This window comes from Mesoplodon densirostris, chromosome 5 (genome assembly GCF_025265405.1).
Source record: "Mesoplodon densirostris isolate mMesDen1 chromosome 5, mMesDen1 primary haplotype, whole genome shotgun sequence".
Lineage (NCBI taxonomy): Eukaryota > Metazoa > Chordata > Mammalia > Artiodactyla > Ziphiidae > Mesoplodon > Mesoplodon densirostris.
This window is the reverse complement of record NC_082665.1, coordinates 60697015-60712827: the sequence shown is the minus strand read 5'-3', so window position 1 is coordinate 60712827 and position 15813 is coordinate 60697015. Positions and strand designations below refer to the sequence as shown.

At 36.5% G+C, this 15813-nt stretch overlaps 1 protein-coding gene across 3 annotated transcripts in view; it reads left to right on the top strand.

Moving 5' to 3' along the window:
• Positions 1–15813, top strand: part of USF3 (upstream transcription factor family member 3) — a 47608-nt gene that overhangs the window by 10578 nt on the left and 21217 nt on the right. For 2 of the 3 annotated variants that reach the window (XM_060098949.1, XM_060098951.1), the window contains exons 2-3: positions 13520–13635; positions 15068–15132. In XM_060098949.1, coding sequence (XP_059954932.1) covers positions 15086–15132 — 47 coding nt within the window. In that variant the 5' untranslated portion in view covers positions 13520–13635; positions 15068–15085. Of the gene's footprint in view, positions 1–13519; positions 13645–15067; positions 15133–15813 lie in introns of all 3 variants that reach the window. The other variant, XM_060098950.1, reaches the window with a different exon arrangement.

Sequence of the window (15813 nt, the reverse complement as noted above, 5' to 3'; positions counted from 1 at the left end):
TGCTTTGGACTGAAAAATTTAAAAGATGTTGATTGTACCCGTTTTTTGTCAGCATTGTTTTTAATAGCAAACAAAACAAAACAAAACCCAGAAGTAAAAAAGCAAGAGGGATAACAACATTGTAAGTCAACTATACCCCAATAAAAATTAAAAAAAAAAAAATTTTTTTTTAAATAAAATAAAATAAATAAAAAAGAAAGAGGGATAAAGAGTATTCATCAATGGGTAACAGCTAAATAAATGATGACTCATCCATGTTACACAATGCTATGCAGGTATTAAAAAGAGTAAGTTAAATTGATATGTACTTACTGGAAAGATGTCCATAATGTATTTCTAAGTAAAAATAAAGCAGATTTCAGAGTGACATAGAGCATGATTTAATTTTTATTAAAAAAGTTGTGCATGTGATAATACATATATGTAAATAACTCTGTAGAAAGATCAAGAAAATTGATGTCAAATTGATTACCAACTGGGAGAGTGTAGAATGAATAGGTGGTAATGGGGACTTTGATTTTCCTCCTTGAAAAAAGGGATGTGGTTAGGGGTAATGTTTATTTTTTTGATTTTCAGTATAGCATTTAAAAAATAATATTTAAGTGAAACTGTATACTATTTAGAAATTAATAACTTGAAAATATTACCTATCAAAATTTATGGGCTGTGGACAAAGTTGTACCTTGAGGAAATATTATAGCCTTAAATGCATTTATTAGAAAGACAAAAAATTAATTCATAATGCATACGTGTGGCAAAAATTAAAATTGCATTTGAAGATATACACTAGGTCTCCTGTGTACTGTGTCCCCCATTTCCCTTCCTCAAAGGCAGTCCTTCCAGAGAAATTCTGTGCATCATTTATTAACATATGTTCTCCTCCCCATCCCAAAGGATAGGTATTATATACAAGTTTACTTGTAACATTTATTTATTTATCAATATTTATTTATTTATTTATTTATTTACTTATTTGCTAGGGCTGCCATAACAAAATACACAGGCTGGATAGCTTAAACAAGAAAAATCAATTTTCTTAAAGTTCTTGAGGCTCAAAATCCAAGATTAAGGTGTCAGCAGGTTTAATTTCTTCTGGAGCCTCTCCTTGGCTTGTAGATGGTTGCTTTCTCCTCACGTGGTCCTCCCTATGTCTGTGTGGTCTGCATTCTAGTCTCCTTTTCTTATAAGGACACCAGTCATCTTGGATTAGGGCCTGCCCTAATGACCCCATTTTAACTTAATTACCTCTTTAAAGATCCTATCCTCAAATACAGTCACATGCTGAAGTATTGGGCATTAGGACTTCAACATGTGAATCTGAGGGAGATACAATACAGCCCATAACAAATAAATAGGTAAATAAATAAATAGATAAATAAATAAAATTGATTATCAGTACATATAACTACATTGTATGGGTGGAGCTATTAGGTTGATCCGTCTGAAATTGTAGTTTCTAGAGGCAGAAAATATCGCATATGGGCAGTTTCAGGGGTTCAACATGATACTGTGACATATTTAATCAGTCTCCTTTTGATGAGCATTTCCGTGTCTTTTGTTACTTGAATATCCTTGAGTAAATGTCTCTGCCACATACTTACTTGCGGTAAATTTCTAGGAGTTGTTGCATTAAAGAGGTATGTGTTTCTGTGGACCAGGTGTGGGTCCACATTATGTCAGGAGGGAGCTGGTCTGGGCACTGTGCTACAGGCCTTCCTGACAGGGGCAAGGGCACCTCAGCAGAAAGAGACTGGAGCTGTAAGGACAGAGGCAGAAGGCAGGTGGGGAGAGTGCAAGAGATTGTGTGGCGGGAGGCATTACCTCCATTAAAGGGACTGTACTGATACATTCTCAATGGATTATTTTGTGACTAGAAATGACTAGAGGATTTTTATTATGTAATTGTGACCAGTAGAGTCATGGGATCTGCCCTAAATTTTATCCAAGGAGCAGGATCACCCAACAGAGGAGATTTGAACTGGGACTGGAAGATATTTTATACTATTTGCATTTTATGTGTCCTGCTCTTTCACTATAACAGTTACTCATATGTACATAAATAATTGCTTGGACATACATAGGAAAAATACCTGGAATTGATACCACCAGACTGTTAAGAGCAGAAGGGCACTGGTACTTCATATACATCTGTGCTGTTTAAAATTTTTACAAAGAGCAAGGATTATTTTTGCAACTGAATTAAAAAAAAAAAGCTTTAAAGCATGGAATTCTCTTTGAATTTAATTATGATATAGTTTCTGAGCCAGAAGTATCAATATTTGTAGTTTGTATGGGCAAGAGCAAGGAAAAGGTCTGAAAAATGCCGAACTGTTTACAGTGGTTATTCCTGAAGAGTGCAGTTATAGAGCTAAATAACTTTTCCATTTAACTTTATACATTTCTAGACTCTTCAAAAATGATTTTTAAAATAATACTGTAGGGGCTTCCCTGGTGGCGCAGTGGTTGAGCGTCCGTCTGCTGATGCGGGGGATACGGGTTCGTGCCCCGGTCCGGGAAGATCCCACATGCCGCGGAGCGGCTGGGCCCATGAGCCACGGCCGCTGAGCCTGCACGTCCGGAGCCTGTGCTCCGCGGCGGGAGAGGCCACAACAGTGAGAGACCCACCTACCACAAAAAAAAAAAAAAAAAAAGAATAAATAAATAAATAAATTTTAAAAATAAAATAATACTGTATTGAATATTTGGAAGTTGCTAAGAGAGTAGATGTTAAAACTTCTCATCACAAGAAAAAAATTTTGTAACTATGTGTGGTGATGGATGTCAACTAGACTTATTGTGGTGAGCATTTTGCAATATATGCAAATATCAAATCATTATGTTGTATACCTGAAACTAATGTTATATGTCAGTTATATCTCAATAAAAACATTTTTTATACAAACAGGTTGCTTGTGTAGCTTAAAAATAAAAATTTAAAACTGCATTCAGCAAATTACCATGCCCTTGGCTTATTTCTTTTTCTTGAGATATAGTTTCACTCAACCGCCCAGTAAAAGCAGGACTTCATTTCATATTCTTATATATGTCATAGCATCTCAAGGTTGGCATTTATGAAAACTCCATGACTAATTGCACCCAACATGATTGTGGGAGCCAACAGACATTGTTAAAGGACGTAATATTTCTTTAACGGCAGAGAAAATTAGAACTTCTGATAGCAGTTACAGAAAGCAGAAGACAACACAGCACACTCATAAACAGCTCCTCAAGTTCCCACCAAGATGGAAAGCAGCTGCTGAAACCACATGCATAGAGGAAGGATTCTTTTGGGTATGAAAAGCACCCCTGTGCTATTCCCACTATTAATACATATATGCCAGATTTCAAGATTTAACGAATTGAACCCCGTAGACCAGGTAGGAGGTTATTAACCTAAAATGCTGGAGAAGATAAATGCAAATAGTAGCCCATCTAGCAAAATACAGAGATCAAAGCTGCCTCACAGCACTAAATAAGATGATAGCGTACGTATATCCAAGAAACTAAACATAAATGCTGTAATCACAATTTTGAATGACATGGAGAAATGCCCACCTTAAGTAAAAAAACAGAACATAGCATTGCCTATGGCCTAACATTTTAATGACTGTGACCCAGACCAGGAATTAATGCTTAATTGCGTTGTAATTTCCATGGATCATATTCTAGTTCAGTAGTGTAAATCATTTTGATTGGAGAGGACTAAGGATTTATTATAGATCTCATAAAGAAATGGAACATTTTTTTTGTCATATATATATACAGATAGAGAGAGAGAGAATGAGAGATAACCTATCACAGTCTACCCATATCACCTCTACCATTTCAAGTGAAGTGTAGAAACTCTTATATCCATATAGGTTCCTTTACTCCTGTGCTTGTCAAATATAATTGGCTTAAGTATTTCCTGTATATACATTGAGTGGCACATAAACAGGTAGGGTTATAATTTTTGTTTCAACCATGTATTTCTAAAAGCATGTGTGTGCGTGCATGTGTGTATATAAAGATATTTTGATTGAAGTATAGTTGATTTACAATATTAGTTTTAGGTGTACAGAGTAATGATTCAATATTTTTATAGATTATACTCCATTTAAGCTTATTACAAAATAATGGCTATATTTCTCTCTGCTGTGCAGTAAGTATATCCTTTTTGCTTATTTATTCTATAAATAGTAGTTTGTATCTCTTAATCCCCTATCCCTCTCTGGTCCCTCCCCCTTCCCTCTCCCCACTGGTAACCACTAGTTGTTCTCTATATCTATGAGTCTGTTTCTATTTTGTTATATACATTTGTTTGTTTTATTTTTTAGATAACACCATAAGTGCTAACCTAGGGTATTTGTCTTTCTCTGACTTACTTATTTCACTAAGCATAATACCCTCTAGGTCCATCCACATTGCTGCAAATGGCAGCATTTCATTTTTTATGGCCAAGTAATACTCTATGTTTTGGTATAATTCACCTGTGAATCTGTCTGGTCCTGGACTTTTGTTTGCTGGGAATTTTTTAATAACAAATTCAGTTTCACTACTAGTAATCAGTCTGTTCATATTGTCTATTTCTTCCTTATTCAGTCTTGGGAGGTTGTATGTTTCTTCAGGTTTGGGAAGTTTTCAGCCATAATTTCATCAAATACATTTTCAACCATTTTCTCTCTCTCTTCTCCTTCCAGGACCCCTATAATGTGAATTTTGGTATACTTGATATTATCTTAGAGGTCTATTAAAGTATTCTCATTTTTAAAATTTGTTTTTCTTTTTGGCATTCTGTTTGGGTGATTTCCATTATTTTATTTTATTTTATTTTTAAATCTTTATTGGAGTATAATTGCTTTACAATGGTGTGTTAGTTTCTGCTGTATAACAAAGTGAATCAGTTATACATATACATATGTTCCCATATCTCTTCCCTTTTGCGTCTCCCTCCCTCCCACCCTCCCAATCCCACCCCTCTAGGTGGTCACAAAGCACCAAGCTGATATCCCTGTGCTATGTGGCTGCTTCCCACTAGCTATCTATTTTATGTTTGGTAGTGTATGTATGCCCATGCCACTCTCTCACTTTGTCACAGCTTACTCTTCCCCCTCCCCATATCCTCAAGTCCATTCTCTAGTAGGTCTGTGTCTTTATTCCTGTCTTACCCCTAGGTTCTTCATGACATTTTTTTTCTTAAATTCCATATATATGTGTTAGCATACAGTATTTGTCTTTCTCTTTCTGACTTACTTCACTCTGTATGACAGACTCTAGGTCCATCCACCTCACTACGAATAGCTCAATTTCGTTTCATTTTATGGCTGAGTAATATTCCATTGTATATATGTGCCACATCTTCTTTATCCATTCATCCGATGATGGACACTTAGGTTGTTTCCATCTCCGGGCTATTGTAAATAGAGCTGCAATGAACATTTTGGTACATGACTCTTTTTGAATTATGGTTTTCTCAGGGTATATGCCCAGTAATGGGATTGCTGGGTCATATGGTAGTTCTATTTTTAGTTTTTTAAGGAACCTCCATACTGTTCTCCATAGTGGCTGTACCAATTCACATTCCCACCAGCAGTGCAAGAGTGTTCCCTTTTCTCCACACCCTCTCCAGCATTTATTGTTTGCAGATTTTTTGATGATGGCCATTCTGACTGGTGTGAGATGATATCTCATTGTAGTTTTGATTTGCATTTCTCTAATGATTAATGATGTTGAGCATTCTTTCATGTGTTTCTTGGCAGTCTGTATATCTTCTTTGGAGAAATGTCTATTTAGGTCTTCTGCCCATTTTTGGATTGGGTTGTTTGTTTTTTTGTTATTGAGCTGCATGAGCTGCTTGTAAATTTTGGAGATTAATCCTTTGTCAGTTGCTTCATTTGCAAATATTTTTTCCCATTCTGAGGGTTGTCTTTTGGTCTCTTTTATGGTTTCCTTTGCTGTGCAAAAGCTTTGACGTTTCATTAGGTCCCATTTGTTTATTTTTGTTTTTATTTCCATTTCTCTAGGAGGTGGGTCAAAAAGGATCTTGCTGTGATTTATGTCATAGAGTGTTCTGCCTATGTTTTCCTCTAAGAGTTTGATAGTGTCTGGCCTTACATTTAGGTCTTTAATCCATTTTGAGCTTATTTTTGTGTATGGTGTTAGGGAGTGATCTAATCTCATACTTTTACATGTACCTGTTCAGTTTTCCCAGCACCACTTATTGAAGAGGCTGTCCTTTCTCCACTGTACATTCCTGCCTCCTTTATCAAAGATAAGGTGACCATATGTGCGTGGGTTTATCTCTGGGCTTTCTCTCCTGTTCCATTGATCTATATTTCTGTTTTTGTGCCAGTACCATACTGTCTTCATTACTGTAGCTTTGTAGTATAGTCTGAAGTCAGGGAGCCTGATTCCTCCAGCTCCGTTTTTCGTTCTCAAGATGGAACATATTTTAAAATTGCATATCTACGTAGCCACTGTTAAAACATTTTAAGTAATTGTAAAATGCTTAGGAATGCGTTAGAGAGCAGCAAGACAAATACAGAGATTAGAAAGATCTTTCTCAACCCATGGACAAATGATGTTTAAGCAATGTGCCATAAAATATTTTCAATTAAGACACTTTAATTCCAACTTGGAATTTTTATAAGAATTAGGTTTTTCTCTTCATAGTATCTAAAGACACAATTACAATTAACCTTTACCACTAATTTGCTTCTCGATGGGAAGAAAATGCAACTTGCCACTGAACGTTAAACTAACTCTTCTCTTAAATAAATGCCAGTACTTTTTGGTGGCTTCACATTTTCCTTGTATTAGGGAAATTGGGGGTGACTGGTAACTAAGTAGAATTTTGAAATTATATGCTGAAAGAAAGCAGATGTACAAAGTGACGAAAAAGATGAATGGGTGGAGAGTTTCAAATTACCCAGAGACTTCTATCAAACAGTTTTTTTTAATTTAAGATCTTGATTGAGATTAATTCACATACCATGAAGTTTACCATTTAAAGAGTAATTCAGTGGTTTTTAGTATGTTTACGGAGTTGTGCAGCAATCACCATTATCTAATTTTAGAACACTTCATCATCCCCCAAAGACCCCCCCCTTCCTCATTAGCATTCACTCCCCATCCTTTTCAACCCCTGGCAACCACTTTCTTTCTCTATGGGTTTACCTGTTATGGACATTTCTTATAAATGGAATATATAAAGGTCACAATATGTGACATTTTGTGTCAGACTTCTTTCATTTAATTTAATGTTTATAATATAAAGGATCACCCATGCGGTAGCATGTATCAGTACTTCATGTCTTTTTATTGCTGAATAATATTCCACTGTGTGGATATATCACATTTTATTTACTTGTCACTTGAGGACATTTCGCTTGTTCCAACTCTTAAACTATTATGAACATTGCTGCTACAAATATCCATGTACAAGTTTTTGTGTGAGCATGTATTTTCAATTCTCTTGGGTATATACCTAGGTGGAATTGCTGGATTATATGGCAGCTCTCTGTTTAACTATTTGAGGAACTGCCAGACTGTTTTCCAAAGTGACCACACCATTTCACATTCCCACCAGCAATGTGTGAGGTAGTAGCACATTTCTGAATATATACATATATTTTTTCCAGCTTTATTGAGGTATGATTGACAAATAAAAATTATATATATTTAAGGTGTATAACATAATGCTTTGATATAAGTATACATTGTGAAATGATTACCACAGTCAAGCTAATTAACACCTCTGTCACCTCACATAGCTACCATTTGTGGTGAGAACAATTAAGATTTTCTCTCAGCAAATTTCAAATATACAATACCTTATATTAACTATAGTCACCATGCTGTACATTAGGCCTTCAGAACTTTCTCAATGTATAACTGATTGTACACTTCGACCATTTCCTCCACCCCCTGGCCCCTGGTAACAACAATTTTACCCTCTGTTACTGTGAGTTCGACTCTTTTAGTTTCCACATATAAGTGAGATCATACAGTGTTTGTTTGTCTGTGTCTGGCTTATTTCATTTAGCATAATGTCCTTCAGGCTGATCCATGTTGTTACAAGTGTCAGGATTTCCCTTTTTTTAAGGCCGAATGATATATACATACACATATATATATCACATACAATATACAAAATAATACATTCATATAGTACAGTATTTTCTTAACCCATTCATCTGTCAGTGGGCACTTAGGTTGTTTCCATATCTTGGCTACTGTGGATGATGCTGCAATGAATGGAGTACAGATATTTCTTTGAGATAGTGATTTATTTCCTTTGGATATATACCCAGAAGTGTGATGCTGGAACATATGGTAGTTCTATTTTTAATTTTTTGAGGAACCTCCATGCTGTTTTCCATAATGGCTGTACCAGTTTATGTTCCCACCAACAGTGCAGGAGGGTTCCCTTATCTCCACACCTTCACCTGACACTTATCTTTCAACTTTTTGATAATAGCCATTCTAACAGGTGTGAAGTGAGATCTCTTTGTGGTTTTGATTTGCATTTACCTGATGATTAGATGTTGAGCATCTTTTCACATACCTGTTGGTCATTTGTATGTCTTCTTTGGAAATATATATTCTTCTTTGAATATACATATATATATATATATATTTTTTTTTGATATGGACCATTTTTCAAGTCTTTATTGAATTTGTTACAGTAGTGCTTCTCTTTTATGTTTTGGTTTTCTGGCCACAGGCATGTGGGATCTTAGCTCCCCGACCAGGGATTGAGCCTGCACCCCCTGCATCGCAAGGCGAAGTCTTAACCACCGGACTGCCAGGGAAATCCCTGAATATATACTTTTAAAAGAAACTCCAGGGAATTAAGTGGCAGTGACCTCAAAAGAGCCTTTTGAGATGCTGGTAATGTTCTATATATTGATCAGAGTGGTGGTTACATGATTGTATTCATGTATAAAAATGCATGAGGAGTTCCCTGGTGGCCTAGTGGTTAGGATCACGGGCTTTCACTGCCGTGGCCTGCAAAAAAGCATGGAGCAGTGAACTTAAGTTAGTGACTTACTGTACGTAAGTTATATTACCAGTAAAAAAGAAAAAATATCCTAATTGCATTGTCCTTTTTTCTACTTCACTGTAGACCGGGGGACTTCATTTTACTTCAGACCAGTGGTGCTAGGCTAGTTTCTTGGATTGCTAGTCAAGAACCACTGATTTTAAGATAAAACCTGAACACATTCATTAGGCATAGAAAATTCCTTTACAGTCTGGTCCAGGTTCTCTTTCTGCCCTCCACACCCCCGGCCCTCAGTAGTGAATGTGCAGGGTCCTAACCACTGGACCACCAGGGAATTCCCTAAATTTGCTTTTAAAAACTTTTTATTTTTAAAATAATTATAGACTCAGAGGAAGATACAAACACAGTACAAAGAGTCCATGTGCTCTTCACCCCGCTTCACCCAAAGGTGACATCTTTTATAACTGTAGGACAATACCAAAACCAGGAAGCTGACATTCATTAACCTATCTTTTAATTCATCTTTCACCTTTTAACTTATTTTTTACATTCCCTGTGTTGTCCAGTACAGTAGCCACTAGCCACAAGTAGCTATTTAAATTACTTAAGAATATATAAAATGAAAAATTTAATTCCATGGTCTCACTAGCCCCATTTCAAGCACTTAATAGCCACGTGTGACTAGTGGTGACCATATGGAAAGTAGATTTTCCACTGCACAAAGCTTTTTTGGAAAGCCCTGATCTAGACTGTATTCATCTTTATTTCTGCAATTGCTAGGCAGTGTACGTACTCAATCCATACTTGAACAGTTGAGTCTAGACCTACCCTCTTCTTTTACACATGAAAAAACTTAGGCCCTGCGTTATGGTAAATAAAATGGACTATAGCTATTGAGTAGCAAATCTGAGACAGAGCTCAGGTTTCCTAAATCCAAGTTCACTGGTCTTTTCAAGTGGACCCTAATTTGTAAGCTCACCAATTTGTATCAGTTTTAGAAGAAGGAGTGTTAAAGTAATGTAATACTTTCTAACTTTGGGGTGTATAAGAATCAACTAGGAAGCTTGTTAGAACTGCGTATTCCTGGACCTCTCCCTCCCATGATTCTGATACATTAGGTCTGGGGTGGGGTGTAGGAATCTATATTTTGAACATAAGCTTAATCAAGACTGTGTGGTGATAATATAAGGATAGATCAGAATAGAGAGCAACAGAATAGAGAGCCTAGAAACGGAACTGCACTGTTACAGACGTTTGACTTTTAACAAAGATGCCATTGAAGAAAGGAAATCTTTTCAAGCAGTGGTGTTGGAACAATTAAATATCCGTATGAAAAACAAAGAACTTTGACCCCTACCTCATGCCATAAATAATATGGATCATTGACCTAAATATTATTATTAATTAGTAATTAATTTATAATTAATTATAAACTTTCTAGAAGCAACCATAGGAGAATATCTTTGGGATGGGTAAAGTCTTTTTGGACAGGATACAAAAAGAAATAATCATAAAAGAAAAAATTGACAAGAAAAAGTGATGTTATATTTTCATCAAGAACTTTTGCTCACCAAAAGGCACATTTAAGAAAATGCATAGGCAGGGACTTCCCTGGCAGTCTAGTGGTTAAGACTCCTTGCTTCCTGTGCAGGGGGCACAGGTTCCATCCCTGGGTGGGAAACTAAGGTCCCATGTGCCCTGAGGTGGAGCCAAAAAATCAATTCAAATCAGAGAATCAATGAACTTGAAGAGAGAAAAAAAGAAAATAAGAAAAAGCATAGGCAAGCCATGTAATAGGAGAAAGTATTTGCAAAATATATTTCAGACAAAGGACAGGTGTCCAGAAGATATGTCAGTTAATAACTCAGAATATATAAAGACTTCCTATAAATCAATAATAAAAAGATAAACAGTCCAATTAAAAAACTGGTTAAAGATATGAACAGACAAAAGAAGATCTACAAATGGTCTTAATAGGCACATAAAAAGCATTCAAGGGAATTCGTGGCAGTCCAGTGGTTCAGACTCTACGCTTCCACTACAGGGGGCATGGGCTGGATCCCTGGTTGGGGAACTGAGGTGCCGCAAGCTGCATGACGCAGAAAGAAAAAAAAAGCATTCAATATCATTAGTCATGATACCGCTGTATACTCACCAGCATGGCTAAAATTAACAGGCTGACAAAACCCAGTACTGGTGAGGCTGTGGAGCAACCAGCAATTCTTCTACATCGCGGGCGGTGTAAAATGGTACTACCACTCTGGAGAAAGTGTGACATCTCTTGGGTAGATACCTAGGAGTGGAACTTAAGGGGACGTGATAAACAATTATACTTGTAGGTATTTACCAAGAGAAATGAAAGACTATATCCACAAAGAGACTTACGCAACAGTGTTCTTGGGTAGCAGCTTTATTCATAGTAGCCAAAACATGGAAACAATCCAGGTGTCCGTGAACAGAAAAATGAATGAACAAATTGGGTTATAAATTCACACACAATTATATATTCGTACTCAGGAGTAAAGAGGAACAAACTACAAATGAATTTTAACAACATGTTGAGTAAAAGTTTGAAACAGCATTCTCAGTTAATACATTATAAAGCTCTGTGGTGAAAAAAATGAGAAGGCTGGTCACCTCTCTGGGAGTAGGGGGAAGGCCCTGAGTAGGAAGGGTCATGAGAGAACTTTCTCTGATGATAATAATGTTCCATAGCTTGCTAGGGGTTGTGTCACACAGGTGTATGCATTTGTCAGAACTCTCTGAATGTTACACTAAAAGCTGTGCATTTGACTAATATGTAAGCTTTACCCTGAGGGGGAAGAAGTTTTAAAAGATGTAATTTTGATGCAGGTGATCTGAAGGCCACACTTTGAGAACCACTGGGTTTGACCGATTTCAGAAATAATTCTTTCTTACCGTGAAAAATAGTAATCCATAGATTACTAATGTAACATTCTGACAATTTTCAAAAATTCATGGCACCTTAAATATTTTAAAGGGTATATTTGTATTTAGTTACATAAATATTGTATTAAAAGTGCCATTTCCTTATTAGTAGGTTAATTAATAAGTGGACAAGGATTTATGACAATATTATATAGTTCTTCATTCCAGTAAATGTTCTTTTTTAGTGTCAGGAATGCAATTTTAATATCAGGAGGTAATGGACATGGAAATAATTTTGCACTGAATTAGATTAATTGAATTGGTTAAAATGTGCTTTGAGATGGATATTTATAGTGACACTTGGTAAACTGGATCATTTTGATTTGCTGTTATATTCCTCTTTCAGTAAACTACTGGCTTTCACCACAGTGAAGTTTATTGAATGTGTTTACTTATGTGATAAGCCTCTAGTGTCATTTACTTTAAGATTCTAGATGTTAAAAAAAATTAAAACTTTTACTTCATGTATCTTAATTGTAACATGAATCTGCAAACTTGCAAAAGGGCTACAGGGGAACAACTGGAACTGTGATATTAATGACCAAATGCTGACTCATGTGGGTATGAGGCAAATCTGACCTTACTGGTTTATAGGTAAAATTATCAGGTCAACTCTCATACCACATCACAAATAATCTCTCCTACAGTAGAGTATTGGTCAGGTCCCTGAAATTTCACCAAGATATCTGCCTGTGCTTTCAAATTGTCCTGATAAGAACCACCTGGGGGCACTCATTAAATTTCAGGTCCCTCCCTCAGAGATTTGAATTCCTTCCTTAGAGACTGATTCAGTGGGTCTGGGATGGGCTGAGAATCTGTATTTTTAAACTAGTACCTTCAGATTATCAGGAATGTTTAGGAAATATTGCCCTAAAGAGGAGCTAAGTTTGTCCAAAAAAAAAAGAAGAAAAGAAAAAGAAAAAAAAAATCACCCAGAGACCTTGTTGAAAATACAGATTCCTGGGCCCTACCTAGCACTTCTCATTTGTCTGGGATGAAGCCCCCATATATCTGCTTTTTTTTTTTTTTGGCCATGCTGCAAGGCTTGTGGGCTCTTCGTTCCTCAACCAGGGACTGAACCCAGGCCCTGGCAGTGAAAGCGCCGAGTCCTAACCACTGGATCACCAGGAAATTCCGCCCCCCCCCCCATATTTGCATTTTTTAAGAGCACAGACAATGCGCAGATCTGAGGGCTGTCTTCCTGGTGCCTTAGTGGTAGGTCCTTGAGTAAGTTTTCAGTCATTCCCACGAGAATGGGGAAGTAGGAGATTGAAGGAAAGATAATTTTAGAATTGAGGACAGCGGAGGGCAAGGAAAACTGAGCATGCATGAGAAAGGGGAGAATCACCTTCTGGAGACTGTCCAATGGCTGCTGTGCTACCATCTTTGTGCAGGGTGGAGCACTCATAACCCACGGGGAAGTGACTTTTGAAAGCAACCAGGTTTATTAACTTTTGAGAGGTGGGGAGAATTCAGGATCATTTGTATGCCATGGAAAATCTGCCTGCCTGCTCTAGGTTGCTAGTCCTTGTTTTCCACGCTGCTAATGGAAACCTATAAACATTCACTGATTTTTCTCTTGTGTAGTAAGAAGAAAACACAACTTATAGACCATCTTCTGGCAGAAGATGATAGATTTGGATCACAAACGGGAGGCGTTGGAAGCCAGGAATCAAAAGTGAAGAAATTCTGCAAGCCCTTGGGTGAGAAAGGTGACAGGGATTGATTTATTTACTCACGTGTCCCACATTGTCATTCTTTGGTTATCTAATGTGAACTTGTTTTTTAGGCTGATCTGGACCTTCATAAATGTTAGGGAGAAGGTGGAATAAGCTGCTGGAAATGGGTCTAGAGCACACATTTCTCCTCAGGCTGCTTCAGTTAGTACTTTTCTGTCAGCACCTTGTCTGCATCTACTTCTTCTTTCCCAGGACCCTTCCCCCTCCTTTCTAGAGCTAAAGGCTTAACCTGAAATACCTCATTAATATCCATGGCTAATGTTGATTAAATTCTTACTACAGCTAGGCACCATGCTGTTGTCCTCTCCCTGCATTATTTCATCATTCCTTTCTTGAAACAGCCCAATAATCTAGATACTGTGATTATGATCCACTTTCGAGATGAAGCATCTGAGAGGTTCCAAGACGTTACATAACTTGCCCAGGACCTCACAGCTAGGAAATGGCAGAACCAGATTTTAAACTCACGCTGACTTCAGTTCCTTACTTGCTGCCTTCTTTTTTTCTTAAAGAGAAAATAGGAAACTGCTCTTGCAACCTCCTCCAGTGTATCAGAACAGGTATCCCAACTTGACAGACCTCCTTTGAAAAGTTGTCAATCCCTGGGATTTAAAAGCATTAAAGTTGTCATTACAAAATTCTTAAAAATCAGAAAAGAGAAAGAAGTCACCTATAATATTCCTGGCCTTATATAACTGTGATTAATATTTTAATGTATTTGCTTTCAGGGTTTTTTGTCATAGGTGTATATTTCCATATTGTACATATATTATTTAGTATCATGATATTTTAAATATAAATAGGATTTTCACACTCAAACTCAGATTTTAATGATTCTCAAGTGGTAATGTGTAAGACTTCTAGCAGTTTGAAATGAAAGAAGCCTGGCAAATGAGTGAATGAATAAATGAATGAATGCTTGCTTCCATGTATGGAATATTAAATATTTGTGTACTTGTCACTTTTGTTTTTTCTGCGTTCAGAGAGGAGGGCCATTGTTTTAAATTTTGTGTCATGAACAAACAGTATCATGAACAAAGAACATACTCTCCCAACAAGTGTGTTTTACCTGTCTTTTCAGGTCTTGCTCAAATCTACACCCCCTTTAGGCTTTTCTTGATTTCCAGACCTATAATCACCTTTCTCTCCTCCAATCTTCTCAAGCACTTTCTGGCTATACCTCACATATGACATTTACCATGTTCTCCACCTGCTGGTTATAATAATTTTTGTCCTATCTTCTTATACTTATCTACAACACCTAATCCAGTGCTTTTTCATGATGTCACTTTTATTTCTCAGCATCTTGGTATTCAAACCAAATTGCTATTAATCAGTTTCTCCAAGATACTAGAATGCCTTTAGACTTTCTGACATGTCTTTCCATGCCTTGTAGGTTCCTATCACTGTAACCATGCCAGAAATGACAGAGAATGAGACTCCTACAAAAAAGCAGCACAGGTATGAAGACACAATCCAAAAATAATACAGTTTGGCAGATAAGAGGCAGAATTAGTCCCCACTTTGCTAAATAGTAGTCCTTTAGGGAACTTTCATTTGGATGCCTAGAAAACCATTACTCTTCAAAAATAGGTGTGGATAAATATAAATAGATTTACTGAAAGGGGTACATAATTAAAATTTACCTGTCCTTTAAATTCTACTAGCAGTGTAAGAAATAAAATGACTATCAGTAGTTAAAATAGTATAATACCTAATCTATGCTAAATGTTTAGTTTCTCCTGAAATTTTTACTTGCATTCAATATTAGTCTTTGTGGTGGACACTAAGTTCACTTAGGCTGCAGTCAGTTTGAACCGACATTTTGTGACATTACAAACCATTAATGCCAATATGCAGATTAGTACACTATTAGTTCTGGTTCTTTGTATAATACCTCCTTCAAAATTTCTAGCATTTTGGGCAATGTTTCTGCTTAGAATTGCATGGCCAATACTTCCATTATTAAATATTAAAATCATTATTTTCTTTCCTTACCAAATAGCTATTAGAGAATTCTTATGTATTGAGTAATTGTACATAAAAGGGAAAATTGGTGTTTTTAGTAGATTAGCTTTTAAGAAAATGTAAGAGTTTGGATAACCTAAGGTACATAAATGCAAAAGATGGCTCAGATGCCAG